The sequence below is a fragment of the Octodon degus genome, unplaced genomic scaffold (genome assembly GCF_000260255.1).
Source record: "Octodon degus isolate 3935 unplaced genomic scaffold, OctDeg1.0 scaffold00005, whole genome shotgun sequence".
Taxonomy (NCBI): Eukaryota; Metazoa; Chordata; class Mammalia; order Rodentia; family Octodontidae; genus Octodon; species Octodon degus.
The window spans coordinates 3,793,198-3,815,163 of NW_004524581.1; the positions used below are offsets into that span (position 1 = coordinate 3,793,198).

Here is a 21,966-nt window from a genome sequence, read left to right on the forward strand (position 1 = left end):
CTCCACTGGGCTTCACGTTATTATCCTATCTTCCCATTCACTAAGTGGAAAAGGTTCTTAAAAATCTTTTGCTTTTCTCTCTTGCTAGTTTCACAGAGATGAAGGAAAATAGACTCTCAAAGCTCAAAAGTTACCCACTTTTTGATAGTTTAGCTGGTAACTAGGCCATTGGCCTATTCCTTTTATTTTTTTATTTTTTTATTTTTATTCATTTATTTATTTTTTTGGCGGAACTGGGGATTGAACTCAGACCCTTGCGCTTGCCAGGGAAGCGCTTATTCCACTGAGCCATCTCCCGGCCCCAGGCCTATTCCTTTTAGCATCATGAAGACATTCCACATACTGAAACATCTTTTCTTATGCGTCTGAGAAAAAAAAAATAATAAAGCCACAGTCGATATTTCAAATATTTGAAAAGAATGGAAATATGCTAAATATTTAGATTTCCATTTTATATTCACAGTTATCTTTATTGGTTTTATGAAAAGAGAGCAGACAAACCTCAAATGGTTGTCATCAGGGGGCTCAAATTGTAATTTGGCAAACTTACAAGGTGTCTTTCATTCATATACTACCTGCTCAGACTTGTAGTTTTCCTGTTTTCAGCCTCCCCAGCTCTGAGATTACAGGAGTGCACCACCGTGCCCTGCTCAATGTGCCCAGGTTTGGGGCTGGCATGGCATGTGGCACTGAGGATCAAACCCCAGTCCCTGCTCTTGCTTAAGCAGGTGCTTAGTCCACTGAGCTATCTCATTGGCCCTATGCTCTCCACGTTATTGATTAATGGTGTATTTAGGTTTGTTTTTGTCTCTACTTGAACATAAATTCCTTAAAAACAAGAATCACATCTTGTTAATTTCGACTCTCTTACAACACTTCCAAATATCCTTGGCTTTGTCAACTATCCAGTATATACCCAGTATATATTTACTAATTTAACGTTTCCTCATGATCTCTATGGCATAAAAATAATACTGTAGAGGCTATATGAAAAGAAATAAAATATTTATAGACATTACCCAATATTAAAGGAGCATAGTTGTTTCAAGTGAAATAATGGCTTTAAAATATTTAGACCATTTTGAAGTTTATGCACATACATAAATATATAGTATGTTTCTGTACATCTGTGTTATCATATAGAAACAAAATAATAGCCTCATTGATTTTGTTGCCATTCATCTCTCAATGTGTTCTCTAGTACAATGGAAGATATTGCTTAAAGTTTAAAGCATTATTTAGTCTGCTTAAGATAACATTTACATGAGCTACATCTTTTCTACCCAAGTAGTTAGCAAAATGCTGATTCTACATAGCTGGAATTAAGAATACTAGCATCAGTTAGCATCATTATTTTAAAAGAATGAAACTCAAATTATGAAGAGCAAAATAATAGAGAGGGATATTTATCTATCTAAAATGGGAAAGAGATTAAGAGATGGATGGAGGAAAGGGGAGGGAAGGAAAATGTGCTATGTCCATGTAACAACTCTTCACAAGGTATGCAAATATTAATATGATACAAAACAAGAACATTCGCTGATGAATACTAAAATGCTTATAATAGCATATACTATTTTCAAAAAAGAGTAGACATAATTATCACATCACCCAGAAAATCTCTACCAATCTGTGTAACACAAGATATGGTAATAACCGATGGCCATTCCATTTTCATGATTGACGGGACAGATTCCCCATGATCATAGCCATACTTAGTTTTCATTATCCTTTCATATGTTTGTTTTGTTACTTCATATATTTAATTCATCAGATGTCTTTGTAAATATCATACAATTTGGAATTAACTAGAATCATAACATGCTATGATTAATTATTGCAGGTGAAATTACATCAGTTTTGCTCAAAGTGGACAATAACAATATATGATTAAGTAAAATATGATTTTCCCCCTGAAATACAGTTCCTCAACTTTTAAAGTGATATCCATATTTTTTCCTTTCAGGATCCAACTCCAATTTTTATTGTCACCTTTTACTGTCACTTAAAGCTTGTCTCCTCCAGCAGCATTCTAATATCTGTGCTGGATAGAGCCTTCTATGAAACCACACACACACACACACACACACACACACACACACCCCTTGATGGGAAATGAGGTGACAAAACGTTGAATAGTAATAATATACAACTGCCCAGAAGATCAATGACAGCTTTGTGTATTTGATCCACATAGGCAGGAAGCATATCTCGTCAAATGAAAGGTATAAAAAATTTGGATGAGATCTAAATTGAGTTTTATTGTATCATTAAGAGCTGATGAGGAAAGCAAGGAAGGAAGAATATTGTTAATATTCTTACCAAAGGGAATAGCATGAGCAAAGACACATCCTTCAGATTAAGTGTGAAGAACTCACTCAATATGGAAATTGATAATTAATTATTGAATCTCTCCTACTAATTGGTTTTGAAACTGTCTCATTGCAATTTGTTTCTCAATAAAATTATTTAAAAAAAACTGTTGTAACTCTCAAATCAGTAAGGAGGTACAAGTCTTTGAGCTATTTAGTGAAACTTTACCAACCACACACTTTTTCCTGAATAAAGAAATAAATTATAAAAAATATAGAAATTGAGAAATGTAATATAGGAGGGTGGGGAGATATCTCAGTGGAATAAATGCTTGCCTGGCAAGCTCAAGGTCCTGAGTTTGATCCCTAGTATGAGAGAGAGAGAGAGAGAGAGAGAGAGAGAGAGAGAGAGAGAGAGAGAGAGAGAGAGAGAGAGAGACAATGGAAAATACTGCATAAAATTTAAAGTATTATTTAAACTGTACTAAATATCTTGTATGAGATGTCTAGCAGAGATAAGAAGACGACCACAGTTAAGACAATAAACCATCTGAAGTTCACTTCTATTAAAATTGTCCGAAAGGACATATTTGCTCCTATGTTTTATTATTTAAACATAATCTTGAAATTTATTTTTGTCAAGTTAATAGCAAGTCTTTTTCTTTTCCTTTTTTTCATTACTCTTCTTTTCTTTATTTCCTTTTGCTCACAATAAATAACCAGTACATTCAGCTGCTTGCTAAGAAGGATCCAAATTATTTTACTAAGACAAAAGTCATTATTCACTATCTACTTGTTATTAGTGGTAAAAATATAAAAACATCAAGACAATAATTACACCATCTTTAGTAAATTATTAAAAAGTGTGAGCACCACTTTAGATGAAGGCCTGTTCTGGAATAAGTGGTAACAAAGGGTGAGTGGTCAACGTCTGAATTCATAAGCAAAAAATAAAGAATGCGCTTTTCTAGAAAATTTTGACAATTTCCAACATACTTTTAATGACTCAAATAAACTTCATATTGGTGTTATTGAAATGATTACTTCAATTTTTGATTCTTGGGAATGCTGATTATTGTAGTTACATGTACAGTTGAACACACTGTAGTTTGGGTATAAGTTCATTAGCATTACATACAGATTTGCTTTTTCTCTATTAAAGGCAGGGCTTTTGTGAAGTAGGAACTGATTTTTCATGTTCTGTCTTAGAGTAATTTTATTAATGAAATGAAGGCTATGCCCTCTAATACAGCATAAACTTGCAAAAATCTTTGAGATTCAGTGAATTTTCTAAGCTTTGTATCTCAAGTTAAATTGAGGCTAAAATATCTTTTAAAAAATATGTTTTGGACTGATGATGGCATTCAATGAGCACGTGCAAGGCCCTGCACTCTCAACTGCACTCTCAATTCCAAACAGCGAAAATAGTTATCTTAAATAAATATTAACTAACTATAAAGATCTTCTCAAGAAGGAAGAAAATTGTATCACCTGTCCTAAGACTTGAGCCCAGACTTAAGTATCTGGAAAGTGAGCCATCTTACGGACTGTTCGCTTCTCTAATATTTTAATTTCAATTGTCTGTGAAAGTAATGTAAAGCGATTTCCCTATAAAACATACTTTTCATATTAAATGCATATACGTGGATTTGTATTACACATTAATATAGTTATGTCATACATAGAGAGAGATACTTATAATCTCATTTCCATTTTACAAAGGTTCACTAGACATCACTCCACCAGTGCAGCAAACCAGCAAACCACTTTGGGGTTAATGGATGCAGTGTGCCTCGATGCACGTAGCTTGAGAAACACAGCAATAAAATCCATAATCATTTTTTCATCATTGGAGAAAACCTCTTTTGCACAATACAGTTGTTTCATGGAGAAATAACTGTATCCCATGAGTATACTGCAATAGAGTTTTGATTCCTTAAAATTTAATTATTTTATTGTACATTTACGTATATAATCAAAATGAAAGGTTTAACTAAAACCAATATTTTCACGTAGTCTTTATAAACTGATCTCCAAGTTTTAAAGTAACAACTTATCAATAGAGTTTCTCAACCTGTGATTGTATAATGGTAGCACAAATATAAAACCCTGGTCACATTTGGGCTTTAGAATATGTGATATGCTTCAATATTGCTACTCAAATTATATGAAAAATGTTTTGTAAGCCAGTCGACAAGAATCATTAGCATTATTTGCCACATGACTTCTGTTTGAAACCAGAAAAGCCAAGAAAATAAAATGGTTTACGAGTTGAGACCCTAAAGCGAAACATAAAATAAAATCAATACCATGTCCACAGCTTTCATCATCAGCTCAAACCCTATCTTAATTGCTCTGTCATTTATTCCTGATTGAAAACCTAGTTATCAAATCAAAGCACAGTGATATATTCATTAAAAGGTTTTATTTTCCCTCCATATTTAAAGATAGTTATAATTTTAAGAGAAAGCAAACATTGTCCCTTCAATTATGCAATTATATAGATCAATCAAAGCTATAAAATACCTTGTTACTGTTTTGTACAACATAAAAATCACAGGATTGTGTTAGCTCTATAGCACAATACTGACACAGATTTCTATAGAGACTGTCCTAGACACACGCTCCTTGGATCTTCTTTTGGTATTTTATTCTGTGTGCTTAGGAGACACTGACTTAATCGGGGAGATAAAACATATGAAAAGAATTAAAGTTATTTCATACTTTTGAAATAACATATTGGATATAGCAAACACACACTTCTATCTTTTCTGGTGAATTGGAGATACTTATTTGATCGAATTAGCAGTCCATATGGTAGCCACGAGAAATAATAGGAGTATCTGTCAAACTGCAGTGAAGGGAGATTAAAAACAAAAATGGGCAAAGTCAGAGAGCTCGTGGTGAGAGAACAGTTTGAATTAACACCTTATTACTGGCTTTTTTGAAGGAAGAAAAATGCCCTTAGGGCTTCAGAACCATCACTCTAATATACAATGAGCTCACACATGCCTGACTAATGCATCTGCAGCGAGGCCTCCCACAGTGCCCAGGCAGGAGCGTGGAGCTCATCCGCAGCGCTCTATTTAGCAAAACCAGGGCATGTGAACCATATAAGTGATGAATTTGTTGCATAGCTGTGTACCGTGAGCCTGATATGGAAAACTCTTCACTGTCTGGTATGAACAGAATCGCTCACACTTTGAATAACTTGTAGAGCCTGTATTCACATGGACATGTTTTAGTGGATTGCTATCCATCAATAATAGACACATAGTCTACCTGCATGAATCTTAAATTTACTAGAATCATTCTACTTCATTCTACTTTGGATTCATATTGAAATGAAATATTTAATATTGACATTATGCCATATAATCATTGCTTTTAAAACTTTTATGTATTTGATACAGGGTCTCTCTATACAGCTAGGAATGGCAATGATCCTACCGTCTCAGCCTCCTCAGCGCTAGGATTACAGGTGTATGCCACCATGCCAGGTCTCAGTGGCTGGCACAGTTCAGGGCCAGCCTGGCATGTAGTACTAGGTATGGAATCTGGGTCCCTGCAGGCTGGGGAGACAGCTCAGCAGCAGGAGCACCTGCCTGGCAAGTGCAAGGTCCTGAGTTTGATGCCCAGTAACAAAAAATAAAAAAAAGAAAGAAAGAAAGAAAGAAAGAAAGAAAGAAAGAAAGAAAGAAAGAGAAAGTTGCATAGCAAAAGGAAATTTTCAATACAATGAAAAGACAAGCCACAAAATGACATAAAACATTTACTAAATATTCATGCAACAATGTATTAAAAACCAGGACAGGCATGTAAAAATAATATAGGAAAGATAAAAAATATACTAGAAAAAGTAATCCAGTTTTAAAATGGGCCAATGATCTGCATAGACATTTCCCAAAAGAAGTAGAAATGATCAGCAAATATATGGAAAAATAATATCATAAGCCTTAAAGGAAAACTAAACAACAGTGAGAAACAATCTCAATCTACCTCAATAGCTATTATAAAATAAAAACAAAAAAAGCCAATGTTCCCATGATTCAAAAAAGAAACTCCAATACAGTACATTATCAGTAGGAATGTAAATTAGTACATGGAAAATAGTACAGCACCTTCTTGACAAACAAAAATTGAACTATCATTTTATCTAGCCACTCTAGGGCTGGCCAAAAAGCTCAGTGGATTAAAGCACCTGCAAGCAGGCTCAGGGGTCAGGGGTTTGATCCCTGGGCCTGCTGTGCCAGCCCTGTCCCCCAGGGGTGCACTGAGACGGCAATTGAGACTGGGCATGGTGGTACGTGCCTGTAATTCCAGCTCTTTGGAGCCTATAAGCAGGCAGATCACTATGAGTCTGATGTAGTAGTGAGACCCTGAACACTCTGTAGACCATTCAAAAAAAAAAAAAAAAAAAAGTCTAACCACTCCACTTCTACGTATGTGAAACAAAACCTCCAAAGAGATACGTGCCAGCCCATGTTTATGCTGGAATCAGAGAAGACAGCTATAATATAGACTCAACCTAGGTACCAAGTAAATGAATGAATGGCATTAGATAGCTATAGCTATAGATTTAGATTTCATATATATTTAATTAATAGAGAATAAATTTATGCCATTTACAGCAAAATGAATGGAAATGGCAGACATTATATCAAATGAAATAAGTCAGATAAAAAAAAGATAGCACATGTTCTTTATCACATATGGAAGTTTAAAAAGCCAGTTTGGGAAGCTATACAAGAGGAAGAGTGGATAAAATCAGGCTGATTTTCACACTGCATAGCAAGCACACACTGAAATGTTACACTGATCCCCACTAAAATGTACTGCTAACATATTAATTGAAGGCAGGAAAAATGATTACTCAATAAGCATTATGATAATAAGCAAAAAAATTAAAGCTCAACTGTTTAATCCAAACCTCAAATTTCATTTAAAGGTAAAATATTGTTTTCCTCCCTATCCTGACATATTAATAGTCTTCCACCTTTCATAAAGAGGTTGCAAATTACTTCTTCTTATTGCCCTTATTAAATCCTCTCCACTTCAGTTCATTTTTTTTTCATCACTCACACTTGGCATGATATGACCTTGAAACCAATGAGAAAAAATGTGGAGGTCAGGTAGAAAATACTGCGGCTGAAAAATTATTGGATCAGGGCAGGGTGTAAAGCAGACATTGTGAATGGCTACTGTGTGGTAAATTAATTTGGACAGTGCATTCCAGTTAAGGCAGCCTCATTGTGTTAGTGTGCATTGAGCAGTGTGGATTAGGCCTTGTCTCTGGCATTGCCACCCTTTCCTCAGGTGACCGTAATAAACAAGTCTGGACAACTAGAATTCACTGAGGCCTCAAAACTGGAGTTGGACAACATTCACAGGTTATCTGCTTGCATGATTGTAGGTTTACTTAGATGTAGCTCCAAGCATTGTAAGAGTTGCTGCTCCCTTGTTTCTCTAGAGTTCTCCAGTCAGCCTCAAACATAAACCACTGTACCCTGAAAATATAGGGACAGAATGTTTCTATATAGTCACCAGTATTAAATATTAGATGGAAATGTTTGTATAGTCCATAATCCTTTCTGTTTGATGAGTGTATTTTGGCAAAGATTCAACTTTATATTATTTTCCCTAAAATTACACTTCACATAAAATAATTTCTAAATTTCTACTTGCTTGATCATTTTTAATTCTCCATGAAAGAGGCTTTAGAGTAGTAAGTTCTGATTTTTAGTACCTTGTAATTCCTCTATCTGTGTCTTATGCAAATCTTTATGATTTGAGACCCATTGCATTTTCAACAGTTGCCATAATGTTCCATAAAATGTTTTTAATAATTTCTACAATCTCTTTACTCTGTTTGAAGTTGCCTTTTTCCAAGTTGTAGGTCCAGTCTTCAGGATACAACTCAAAGGTCAAGAAGTGGAAAACATCTTTCTTGATTGGGTTCATATTTTACCTGTTTACTGTCTGTGTGATGGCCACTCCTAAAGAGGAACTGGTGACAAACTTCACCACACTAACTGTGCTTCTTGAAATCTAATTGCAGCATCTGGAGTATTATAGATAATTAATAAATGCTTATCAAGACAATGGATGCTGTCCCACTCAAGTCTCTCATAGGTTGGGGACAATGATCGGGGACATTTTGAGTCTGGAGTGCACTGAATGGGCTGTGGGTAATAGGATCAATCACATCTGTGTTCCTTAGGATTGCATATGTTTTATATTTGCTACTTTTATTTTTACAGTGGGTGAAAGAGCTGCACTAGTAGAAAAATTACTTAACCCAGCTTATATTTAAATTATTTAAGAATATGCTCTTTATTTTTATTAATCTTATTGAGAAACAAATAGCAATGAGACAGTTCCAAAACAGGTCAGTAGGACAGTCCCAACAATTAATACACTGCATATTGCTGCCTTCGCAGTGGTCATTCATAGTACAAGATGCAGACATGATATCCTGCCCAAACACCATCAGTATAAATCGTTCTTCTCACTGAAGCAATAGAAAGTAGCTGTTTATCCATCTCAACTATTTTGTATATACAGATATAAAATGGTCTTTCATTTGTATCCCCCTTTTTTGTTTAATTTTGTCAGAGATGGGTACTCCATTGCCATTTAAATATTGAAGGTGCATGGATTCAGCAAAATAATCCTATATAGTCCAGTAGTCCACTATACATAAATAATGGTAGTGGGTTATCTATAGGACTGGCAATGCAGAAGTTGTTGATTTGAACCTTTTACAGCTCAGCATATTAATATGGCTTTACTTTTTATACCTCGTTTTTATACTCAGAATATACTCTTTAAGTATGCCCTGTGTTAGTTTGTATTGTACAGTCCTTCATACAGTCATCATTCATAGACTTATTATATTACCCACTACTTGCACAGATGAGGAATGAAATTAAAATGATAAAGCTAGTATTTTAAGAAGAGAAAAATATATCTAGAAGCACAGATGAACAATCTAAAACACTTGAATGAACACTTAGTAACAAGGTACAGTCACCAGTCTCTTTTAGTAAATACAAATCTACTGGAGCATAGCCACAGGCTCTGAGCTGTGTATCATTTCTCTCAGCTTTAAAGCTATAATATAACCAAGTACATTTACTGCAAAAGAGAGCATATGGCCATAAAAATTTAAAAAATTTTTTTCTCAGGGGTCCTATTTGCAGCATGATGGTGAATCCACTCATTATTTTGAAGACCAGTAATTAAAGGGAAAGGTTTCAACATTGATTTTATTTGTCTTTTGGTGGGTGCAAGACTTCAGAGTAAGTAAATATTTGATATGAGAAGTTTCTCTTTGTAGGAATATTTTGGCTAATGAACACAGAAGAAGAAATGAGAAAAGGATTAACGGGCCTAGAATATAACTATCATTGGATATAATCTCATAAGAGAAAATCAAAGAAAGATGATGTCTAGGGGAGGATATATATATATATATATATATATATATATATTTATATAATCAGCCTGGATCTGATTTGGTCTCCAGATATAACTATTGAGCCACTAGCAACAAATAAAAACATTAAATGTTCCCTTCTCAATGCAGTCATTGAAAACCAGGCTTAGGTCAGCGAGACAGCTAAGCAGTCTAATGTGCCAGTTGAGGCAAGCTTAGGCAAGTGCAGAGACAGTGGTTTGATCCCTGGCACCACACGCCATGCCAGCCCCATCCCCAAGGTGGGCTGAGCTGGCAACAAAACCAAAACCAAAAAAAAACACACACACACACACAAAAAAAAAAAAAGGAAACCAGGCTCTACTCCAGTATGTTCTCGAACTCACTATGTAGCCTAGAACTCCATGCGAGATCATTTGCATAAGCATCTCACTGCTAGGATTACAGATGTGAGTAATCCTACACGGCCTCTATTCTGGTTTCTTAAGCCAATCAATGTTAATGAGAATGAAATGTGTTAGTAGGACAAAGTACAGATTAAAAGTAATTTAAGAGATTTATTAATGAATCACAATGATTGAAGCCTTCTTACAATTCTAAAGAAAGTAAATGTTTAATATAAACATTGACTGGATATAAGTTATCATTGAATAATTGGTTATTTTGGATTAAAACAATTTTAATTTCTATTTTAAGAATCCTTATCTTTAAGAAATACATATATAAATATTTAAAGATAGGATGTTAGTCCTGGATTAGTTTCAGAATAACAAGTTCTGGAACAGTTAGAATTAGAAATCAGTCCATTTACCAGGATATGATAATACTGAGTAGGGTAGTTGATACATGAACTAACATTGTAATATTTTCATTTTTTGAGAAACTGGGGATTGAACTCAGGCTCTTACGTTTACAAGACAAGTGCTTATTCTAATGAGCTGCCTCCTCGGCCCCATGTAATATTTTCTGTAATACTCATGTTTACAATGTTGCATACTTTGGCTCCCAGCACTGGAAAAAAGAATTCTGTATTCTACAGGAAATATTATTTAAGGCTTTAGTCTTAGAGGCTTTAGTATTCTTAAACTTGAATATGTGAAATTCATTCTAAAACTTGTATTTTAATTATTAATCTACTTTTCAACATTAAATGATTGCAATACAGCTATAAGATGCACTTTGAAAATAATTTTATTAATTATTTATTGGTAAAGGAATAAAAACTAATAAATTAAACTTCCTACTTTTATTTCTGTTATTCATGTAATACATGAAAAAACTAAAGGAACCAGGGCAGCAAGATCTATAGAAGAATCTTTAGATAACCAATAAATTAACCTAAATTTACATAATTATCTTGTTATTTGCATAGCTAATAGACTGAGGAATAGATTACAAGGCATTAACAGTTATTAATAAATGAAACTGTTTCAATTACACGAGTTGCATTTTGCCATAAGAGGCAGAGGCCAGCCGCTAACTGTTAAGAACAATATTAAAAACATCAGAAATTACGTAAACTAATAGCTTCTATGCTTCATGTATAGCTGAAGGATTAATTAATGAATTTATTAACAGGCCTTATTTGTACATGCACATTGGAGAATGCAAAAGGGTATATGTGTGCATTCATCATTTTAATGTTTGCATCTAAGTTAAACTAAAAGGTGGTAGAGATATATACATACAAGAACTTGCTGTATCTGTATTCTTAAAAATCAGTTTTTTATTGAGAAATCACAGTTAAATCAATTATTTAACTGAAAAGTCAGTTATTTGTTGAGAAAAGGTGGTAGAGATATATACATACAAGAACTTGCTGTATCTGTATTCTTAAAAATCAGTTATTTATTGAGAAATCACAGGTCTTAGAAGCTAAATATTTATTTAAAATTTATTCCTAAACCTCATCTTCATCATTATTTGTATTTGTGTTAAAGTACATAATGTTATTTAGAGCTATACTAACTTTTTGTCTACTTGATTAGCTGATTCAATTTACAATTTAATGCGATTTCTATATTTATTAAAAATATAATTTCTAAGGGTCAGGAAGATATCTCTGTGGCATAACCACCTGTCTGGCAAGTACCAGGTCCTGAGTTTGATCCCTGGTATGAGAAAAAAAAAAAAAATATATATATATATATATATATATATATGATTTCTTGCAATTTAAAGACACTAAAATTTCAAAAAACGAGTCTGCTATACACAAACAATGCACAATCATCACGGACAACTTTCATTTCGAGTATTTACTCTGCACTTTTATGAGTGGCAGGTTTTATGTCTCTGTAAGCAACTGCACAGCCCGTACACTGGGGCTTTAAAGTAGAATTTGCAATAAACAAAAATGGTCATTCACTTTCATGGTCATCGGTCCCTGGACAGGCACACAACGCTCTACAGTGTGCTGGGTGCCTTCGCCCCGAGCTTGCTGGCTGCTGCTGGTGCCCACACACTGCAGGAAGCACAGGTGAATGCTTCAGATTCTGGCTTTCACTGTGCAATCTATGCCTCCACTCTACAGAGAGTTAAGCTAAATAGGGATTTCTTGGATCTTCTAGATTTTTAAAGGAATTCTGTGGTAGCAAAAGTTTGTATTATTTTAGTGCAAAAGAACATAATGAATATAAATGAATAGCATTTATTCCATTAATGATAACATTCTTTAAAATTGGTCAGTCCTTTGCACAATCTGACCTTCCCTTTGTTTATTGGATGGATAAAATGCACTTCCAGGAAATTTTAAACATGGTTTTATTCTGCAGCTCCTTTTTCATAGTGTCACTTTTTAAGAAATAGTGAAATTTTTCTTCCTTGTTTTCATAAAGTGCAGTGCTAATTTTTTTCATAAAATGCTTCTTTTCAATTTCTTTTTGTTGTTGTTTTGTTTTTTAAACCAATTCTGCACATTTATGTCTGGTAACCCAAAAAACTAATTTGAAATCAACATCATGCAATACAGCAACCATGACTAAATTCCTATTATTCTGTTTAGTGAAATTTTGTATCATTCCTAATGCTGTTTTTTATTATTACTTTATATTCATTAAAAATGAAAAGATTGCATGGATTACATGTACTACATACAAATTTCAATTACATACTTTATTCACTAATTATATGACAGTTTTTCTTGTGCTGTAAGAAAACAGTGAAGTACAAAAAGCTCTGTGATTTATGTAATGTCTAAGATTCCGATACCTGCTGACGTGCTTATCCAGGGTCTCACAGTGAAATGAAGGGGAAGCTTGCTTATTTTACATGCACAAAAAACAGTGACATTTTAACAATAAAGTACAGATAATTCAGAAACAGCATGTTATTGCTTTTCCATTTCAGGAATATGAAATCGCATCCAGGATTGGTGCATATAAACGTTTTAAATGAAAGAGCCATTACCTCTAGCTATTCACAATCTCGTTATGCTCTCCATAGAGTTCTTTATTTTAATTTTGTTGTTGTTTTTACTGCAAATCAGACTCACGACCTCATGTTTGCCAGGCAGGCTCTGTACCACTGATCTATATCCCTGGTGCTTTATTTTACACACATGTATTTCACACACACATACACACACACCTCAACACAAACTCCATAAAATTCATGTGAAATTCTCAGATAATATAACTCACTTTTTGAAGGAACTCGGAGATTGGCGAGGACCACTTCCAGGGAATCTGCCTGGACACGAAGGACATAACTCGTCCTGGTCTCGTAGTCCAGAGGGCCATTCACGTAGATGAGACCTGTGATGTTATTGATTCCGAACTTATCTAGAATTTAAAACATAATCCTAGGTCATTTTTTTCTTTCTGATTGTTAGGTACATTTACATGTCATTTTATGAGTACATTTCAGATATACATAACGGTAGCATTTATTGTAGGGAGTCTACACCTGTGTGCGCTGCAATTCACTTGTTTTTCCCTTTCCTGTCCCATGCCTTCAACTCCTCTTCCCTTCTTTATATATAAAAGCTTGGCTTCTATTTTCTCGTTTTATTCTGTTTTTACTTGTTCCTACTTTCTTTTATCCATTCACCCTCCCTTGTTCCCCTTCTCACTTGTACATGTAGTTCAACATAATACTTTTCCTTATCGCTTTTAGCACTTATTTTTTAAACTATTTTATTCATTTTATGGAGAAAAACGGACAAAATGGAAATGAAACAGTTTCAAAACAGGTTAATAAGCCATTTTCTTCACAATGTAAAGAAAATACATTACTATTTGTTATAGCTTCAAAACTATAAAAACATAATTATAAAGCAGAAATATGCTAAGATGGTGGTAAGAACCCTTGAAATTATCACCGGCAGTGTTTTCCTATATGCAGCTTGGAAGCTGCAGTTACCGGTTGGAGATTTTCCTTAATATCAGTACTTCGGCGGTCATTCTATCTGGGGATCGCTGAGTAATATGCTGGATACCACAAGCGCGGATGGTCTTCCGCTGTGGCGGAGGCTCTTCTAAAGAAAGCCGTTTAGTTTTGCTTAAGGCAGAATTTTCGGATCTCACTGGTTCTTACATTTTATATTTTAATGTAGATCCTGAAGACGTGATGGCATGCTGATAACACCTCAGACAAGAAGCAGTTAACTCAAAATATGTTTATCTTATAAAATTATTTGTAATATAAATATCAGAAAAAACTTCTCCTGATCACTGTTTATTTGTACATAAAGTATGTATAGACATAGATCTGTTTTCAGTGTTATATCCACACATATATCAAAGATAAGAGTATTGATATATAGTGTATATTTATAATTAAAGACATTTTATATCAAATATTTTATAATAATGTGTATATATTTATAATATGTAAAAGCATCATAATATCATCAAAATATGTAAAAATATTATATAATGTACACCTATTATATTTATAATTAAGCTCATATTTTAAATAACTATGTATCCTATATTTATGTTTTTTATGATATGAATATATGTACTACATATTATGGATGTAAAAACAAGGGCTCATTATTAAAGTTTATGATATCCTAATCCTTATATTCTATCTTTTCATTAAGTGTACATTAATTACTACATTTAGTATTAATTCATTAACATATATTAAGTATGCATCTACTGATTAGAATATGCCAGGCTTTCTAGGCAGCAAAAGGAAAAACAATGGATGACTTACAGGTAGATATTCCATGAAACAAAGAATCACTGGCATTGGAATTATGAAGTTATTCCCAGATGCTAGCAGATTACTGTGCTTCTGAAAGTGGTGGCTAATTAAATGTCAAATTTCAAGTGCACTTGAGAGTTTTGGCCTTATAAATAAATTTGACTGAGAACCGTATTACATCACATACACGGTTTTTAATATAGATGTGTCTCTTTGAGCAGTTACATAGGATCCAAAAATGTCTTCGGGTTCCATCACAGTGTAACTTGAGGTCAACCTTGTTGATGGCATAGGAAGTAGGGAGAGACTACTCTAGGCATCGGTATTACCCACGACTTAAAATAGCACACGTTCATTTCAAAAATTATTATTACAACATCACCAATATAGAAAATTATAGCCTTCTGCAGTTAGATATTCAGTATTTCTTAGGAAAAACAATTTAGGTTAACTAACTAGATTATTAATCCGATTACTAATTATCTTTAATTACAATCAGTTTCATTGAAAATAAACCTAAGATTAATTAAATCCAGGATTAATCTTCTTTGGAGTTTGCTGACAGTGAACACCGGCTGGAAATCTGCTTACCTTCTTCATTTCCTGAAACAATGGAATAGACGATGCTCTGATTGATGGCTGCAGCAGAAATCACACCAACTGGGGTCCCTCTAGCTGCAAGTTCACTTACCGGAGGAGGCCTGTGCGTTTAGAGAAAAATGATTTACTTATTTTTAAGGCTTTTTAGTGAAAACTTTTAGTTCAGAAAAACTTAGGAAGATCAGAAGTTTCTCAGTATACTTTCTGCATGCGCATACGTGCAACTCCCTCCACTGACAATGCACCCAAATATAGTGATAGGTCTGTAAGAATGAGTACGCCTACACGGACTACAATAATCACCTCACGGGTTCATGTTGCAAGTTGCGTGTTGCAGCCGCTGGGCCAAATGTCAAATGTTTACCTCTGTAGTCTCACACAAAATATTTCAACTGCCCTAAAATATTTGTGTGCTCCATTTCCTCCTCCCTCACCCTGAAAAGTCTCCGGCATTCCGCTCTCTTCCTAGTTCGGCTGTGGCACAGGGTCATGCAGTTGGCACCATGTAGTGCACTGCCTTCCCAGGTGGCCTTCATCCCTTAATAATATGCATGGAAATTTTCTCCATGTCTTTCATAGCTTGACCCCTAATTTGTTTTAGAACTGAGCAGTATTCCATTATCTTGATGTGCTACCATTTATTTTCATAGAGACATCTATGTTGGACCTAAGTTCTGAGAGTTTAAATAACAGTGCTATAAATATTCATGCTTAGTTATTTGTGTGACCATGAATTTTTAACGTCTTTGGGTAAATTGTAAGAATTATGATTGCTCTATCCCATTGTTCCTTATTCTTTCCAATATTTGATGTTTTTATTTCATTGAATTTTGGCCATTAAAACAGATATGTAAGCCATTCACTTGCATTTATAAAGATTTGAACTAAATAATAGAATTGCATAGGACTTTTATGTGTATATGTATTTGAACAATTCTAGTACCTGGGGCTTCAAAGGAAATTCCATAATTAAACTTCATTTCTAACAAACTTCAAAACAAATCTTAAAATTATGCAAGTAGTCACGGTTAGACTGTCTTACCACCTACAGCATTTGTAATTAAACATGGAAGGTGGTATTGCCCTATCATCTGACACATTACATACAAGATTCTATTCATTTTTCTCCAGTGTACTTTCTGGACTTAAATGAATAGAGGACACAATTTGATAACTCTACTCACTAGAATAAAATGTTGTTCATACATTGTTTATTGAACATATTTAAGTAAATGGACCCATTGTACATTTTTCCTGGTCTTATACCTGTCCTATAGAGCTCTCCATGTACCAAAGTATTTTCTGGGATGTCAACAGAAAGTCCACATTATCTTGAAACTCACTGACTGTCTTATTGCATTTATGTTATAAAAATAGTACTGTGATGTCTATCTGAATTTCAACATACATTCTGAGTAATATATTAGTGCATTTTCTAAATAGTAGTTTTATTTCAAATTTTCAATAACTAGAATATCATGAACTTATATGTGCAAATTTATATCAAGTAACCTTTTTTCTAATTCTCAGATAATAATGTCATCCATCTGCAATAGACTTAGAAAAACACAAAATACAAGACCCTAGTATTGGTTTTTGTATCTTTTCTTTTTCTACTCACACTAAACCATTTGATTTCAGTAAGCTTTCTCTCTGGTCTGTCTTACAAGACTAGACTTTTTGCTACTGAACTGTTTCCCCAGCCCAAGAAAAGTCTATTGAAATTTCTTCTATGTGATACTTTACCTTTAACACTTGATTTTTTTCATACGATTCCTCATTTCTCTCTCTATCCTTTAAGTTATTCCAATGTAGATTATATTTGAAATTATATTCTGCTATCATCAAACTTTCTGTACAAGTCATCTACAATGCATTCTAAACTTTAGAAGCAGTCTAGAAAATTAATTATATAAGAACTTCCACAAACCTCTTGTCCAAATTGCTTAGTCTTTATGCATGACTAAGCTCCTTAAATGTAAATCAACTACTTTAAACACACTAGCAAGTAATGTTAGTCTATATATTAACTGTATGTTGCAAAATCTATTCCTTAGTAAAGAATAACCAATCTATACAATTTAAAAAATATAAGATCGATTTTTATTTTAGTGACTTACATACTTTCGTTCATTGCACTTTCCTTCAGTTTTCTGCCTCCATTTGAAAATATCCAAATATTAATATAATTTTGGCTCTGCCATGTTCAATAAAATAGCTTGCTTGGGGCTGCCCCAAATCTAAGGACACTATATGCAGGTAAACACACTATCTGTCTCTGGTCCATGAGGGCCGTTTGATCCTATGATCATTGTGCATGTGTAGTTTATGTCATTTCTAAGCCTCTGAAATTGTTATCCAAAAATTATATTTTAGCTATTAGAAAAAGAAGTATTCTTTATTTGCTCTGCCCAAATATTGGGAAACTAGAGAACATTTTGTTGGTAATAATACCAATGCACATGAAAGAACTAGAACATACCTTCAACAGTTTTATTAACATTCCAAATGCAAATATACTTGATAAGTTCATTTCATCAACTAAATCAATAAATTCAATCTTATTTCAACTTGATATAAATTCCTGTCATTTCCCATTATATTGTCTCAATCAAATTAAAAAAAAACTTGTTTAGGTTAGGATATAAGATAGTTTGCATAGGTAGATTCTTCTAAATTAAAATATGATTATAACACAATTACATTCCATAGCCCTTGTTTCTAAGCATTGGTATAAGTTATCTATGTACTTGGGGGCAGCTTTAGCATCCTTGAATTTTAAATGAAATTAATCTATGATTAAAAGGAAGGCATTTATAAAAGTGACAGTAGGGTGATTTTGAAGGACTGGTTTTATTATAAATTGGTGCTAAATATCTTACAAAGATACATTAGGGTCACTATTTTTTTCATCACATTGTTCAATGGTTGTCTACCATAGAATCATTAAATCTGGATAGAATCAAATATCTAGACTTGTGAACACAGAGCGAGACAGTCTCTACCTGACACTGACAAAGGATCTACAAACTGTGGTTCAGGGTTTCAGGATAAATCCTGAGGGGATTGGACTGACCTTATCAGATACATAACCTACATTTCTGGCTAGGTCTTGCTTTATCTTGGTCTTAACCATCCAGCAGAAAAGTATAAAAATGAAGTATAAAAAGTAAAGCCATATTACTATGCTGAGCTGTAAAAGGCTCAAGTCAACAACTTCTGACATTGCCAGTCCTATGGATAACCCACTACTAGTACGGACTGCTGGACTATATTGGAATATTCTGCTGAGTTCACACACCTGTAATATTTAAATGACAATGGAATACCCATCTCTGACAAAACTAAACAGAAAAGGGGATACAAATGAACAACCATTTTGTATCTGTATATTCCAAATTGTTATGATAGATATACAGTTGTATTCTCTTAATTCAGTGAATAGAAGGATTTGTTATTATAGTGTTTTTTGACAGGATATCATGTCTGCATCTTGTACAATGAATAACTACCAAGACAACAATATGCAATGTATTCATTATTGAAACTGTCCTACTAATCGGTTTTGAAACTGTCTCAATGTTATTTATTTCTCAATAAAATTATGAAAAATACATTTAAAACCATAACATATCACAAAAAATAAACTTTCCCTTAGCTGTCTTGCCCTCTGCGTAGTTCCATTTTTTGTGTATTCTTCTCCTATGTGAAGAATGCATATTCTTAACTAAAATAATTCTTACTTAATCAGAAGTATATGATTATGGTGAATAAGACAACTAATTTACAATTTCACTCTTGTCAGCAGCTCTACTGACCAAATCCCCTACTGGCCTTCATGATGACAGCTGCCACATGAAAAGGTATATGCAGACAGAAGGAAGGTTCTGAGTGACAGCCAGCCTGCAGAAAATTAAAGCCATTTGTGCAACACCTCATAAACCACTGAATCCTCACAGAGAAACATCTTGTGCCTAGAAGTAGACCCTCCTCCACAACTGCAGATGAGACTCTGTCCTAGACCTTCATCCTCTCATCAAGGCTTTCATGAAAGCACAAAGCAGAGGACACAGCTAAGCCATGAGTGCGAACCTGGCCTACAGAGACCTCCAGTACGTGTGGTGTTCTGTCCTACTAAACATATGGTCATGTGGCTGAATTGTAATCAATTTGTAGATGATACTAAAGTGATAAGCTGGTTACTTGCAACACATCCAATTACCTGCTGTTGTTAAAATGATGGATACAAGTAAGTGTGCCAGGTGCAGTGATGCACAACTGTATCTTAAGATACTGGGAAGACTGAGGCATCAGGATCACTAATTAGAGTCCAGTCAGTCAATTGCAGGTCCCTGTTTTAAAAATATATATCTACGTGGCATAATAAAAACATGGGGAATACTCATGTAAGGAACTGACGACAGTGAAAGAAATTGCCATTAATCCTCTTCAGATACTTTCCTTCACAATAAACACGCTTGACCCAGTGTTCTTGGCATCTTCTTAATCAGCTCAAGAAGTCTTCTTTGTGAGTCTATTAATGAAGAGTTGTTAATAAATACAAGTGACCCAGTTGCCAAGTGCCATCCAATGAAAGGCAGCCTTGTAAACTGTTACGGTGCTGACTAGCCCATGTTACTCACTGGATCTGGCACTGGGAGGCCTCTGACGTTTGGCCAAAGTGACCATGAATGGTAAATAGTTTGAATAAACTCAGGACCTCAAGGTAGCTATAGGACTGTAATTACAGACACTCACAAAAGTGAGCTTCTCAAATTGCTTTGAAAAGAGGCAGAGATAATTCCACAAGTGTGTTCAAAGGAACTAAGAGTAGTTTCAGAGGGGTGGTTAATGGCAATGTCTCTCTTACGGTAATTTGTTAATTTCGGACATTCACTGTATTTTCCAATCATACTTCACATACCTTTCTATACTATAGAAGACTGTGAGTGTGTCTAGGGGGAAGACCTTGATTTCAATTGTTAGTATCACAAATAAAGGAAAACAAAGTATTGTTTTGATTTATACCTAAATTTCCCCTCAAGCTTCTTGTGCTCATAGGTGGGGCTTTGGCAGGTCACTGGATCATGGCTGGGTGACATTCATCATTTGATCTTCCACAGAGGAGCATAGAGCTGAATGTGAATGAGAGGCTAAGCCTGAAGTGCCTGTCTCCCTCAATCTTGCTAGATCCCTCCCTCTTCTTCCCACCCACACGCCTTGAGCTGCTCCTCCTCTGCCATGATGACCTGCTGCCCTGCTGCCTTGCCTTGGAGCCAGCCAATGATGACCTGAAATCTTGACAAACACTGCATGAAAATAGATCTCTCCTCCCTTAATTTGTGTGTGTCAGTATTTTGTCTCAGCCAGAGAAAAGTAAGTAAAAAAGACAAATCTGTTGAGAAAGAAACTCTGTGCCTCTGGTATCCAGGACAAGGCCACTGCTTCCCAGGAGTTTGGTGTAGCCCCATGAAAAGTGTATACAGTGTAGGGAGATGATGTGCATAGTGACCTCACCTTTGTCTCAGGTGATAAGGACAGTTCTTCCTTGGTCCTTGTGAAGACCCCAAGGCCTACCATTCTGCTGTGGATTAGACTGTTCCTGGCCCAGACGCTACACACCCCTTCAACTGTCCATAAACTTATTCACATGCTACACAAAGACACTGCAGAGGCTGGGCAATTACCTTCTTTCATCAGGAGACACGGCTCCACCTGACCTCAGCTTTTGTACGCTGACTCCCATCATCACCCTCCCTCCGGAGCTTTATGAGTTGAATTGGACATGGCAAATGTGCTAGTTATATTTTGAAATCATTTTAAAATATTGAATTTCCTTCTGGAAAATAAACATTTTATCCATCTATTTTGTTACATGAGATAAATTAGCTTTTATAATTTCCATAATTAATCTGTTTCCTTAGTCTTTGTGACATTTAAAAATATGAAGGATGTACCTTTAGACTTAACATTAGGAAAATGCCATATTTTATTTTAAGTATTAAAAACAGCGAGGCATAGTGTTATATGCTTGTTGAGCAAGCACTTAGAAGCCTAAGGCAGGAGCAGTGTTTTGAGTTCAAGACCAGACTGGATTACTTAGGGAGTTCAAGGCCAGCTTGAATGACATAGTGAAACCTATCTCAAAAACTAAAACCAACAAACAAACAATATGTGTACACATTAAAAATAACATTTTCTGTTCATTTTTGCTATCTCAGCTGTACAATTAGAATAGGCAATAACTAATATGGGAAAATCCAATACGTAAAAATTTAAGAAGTAATTTAAATCCTAGGTATATATCGGAAAACACTTAAAATCCCATTCATTGTTGATTGTTTAAAAGGGATTTACTTCTAGACAAAATAAATAAATAGAGACCCAGTCCTAGCCCAGGTCCGGTGAGTGTGCGGAGAGTTTCCTGCTACCCTGCGCCGGCGGGACCAGTCCCAGCCCAGG

General features: G+C 34.6%; 1 protein-coding gene across 1 annotated transcript in view; it reads right to left on the reverse strand.

Annotated features, from left to right (window-relative positions):
• Pcdh15 (protocadherin related 15) overlaps positions 1-21,966 on the reverse strand; it is a 689,792-nt gene that overhangs the window by 137,664 nt on the left and 530,162 nt on the right. Inside the window, exons 22-23 of the mRNA XM_023723273.1 lie at positions 15,496-15,605; positions 13,392-13,532 (exon numbers count right to left, since the gene is read on the reverse strand). Coding sequence (XP_023579041.1) covers positions 13,392-13,532; positions 15,496-15,605 — 251 coding nt within the window. The remainder of the gene's footprint in view (positions 1-13,391; positions 13,533-15,495; positions 15,606-21,966) is intronic.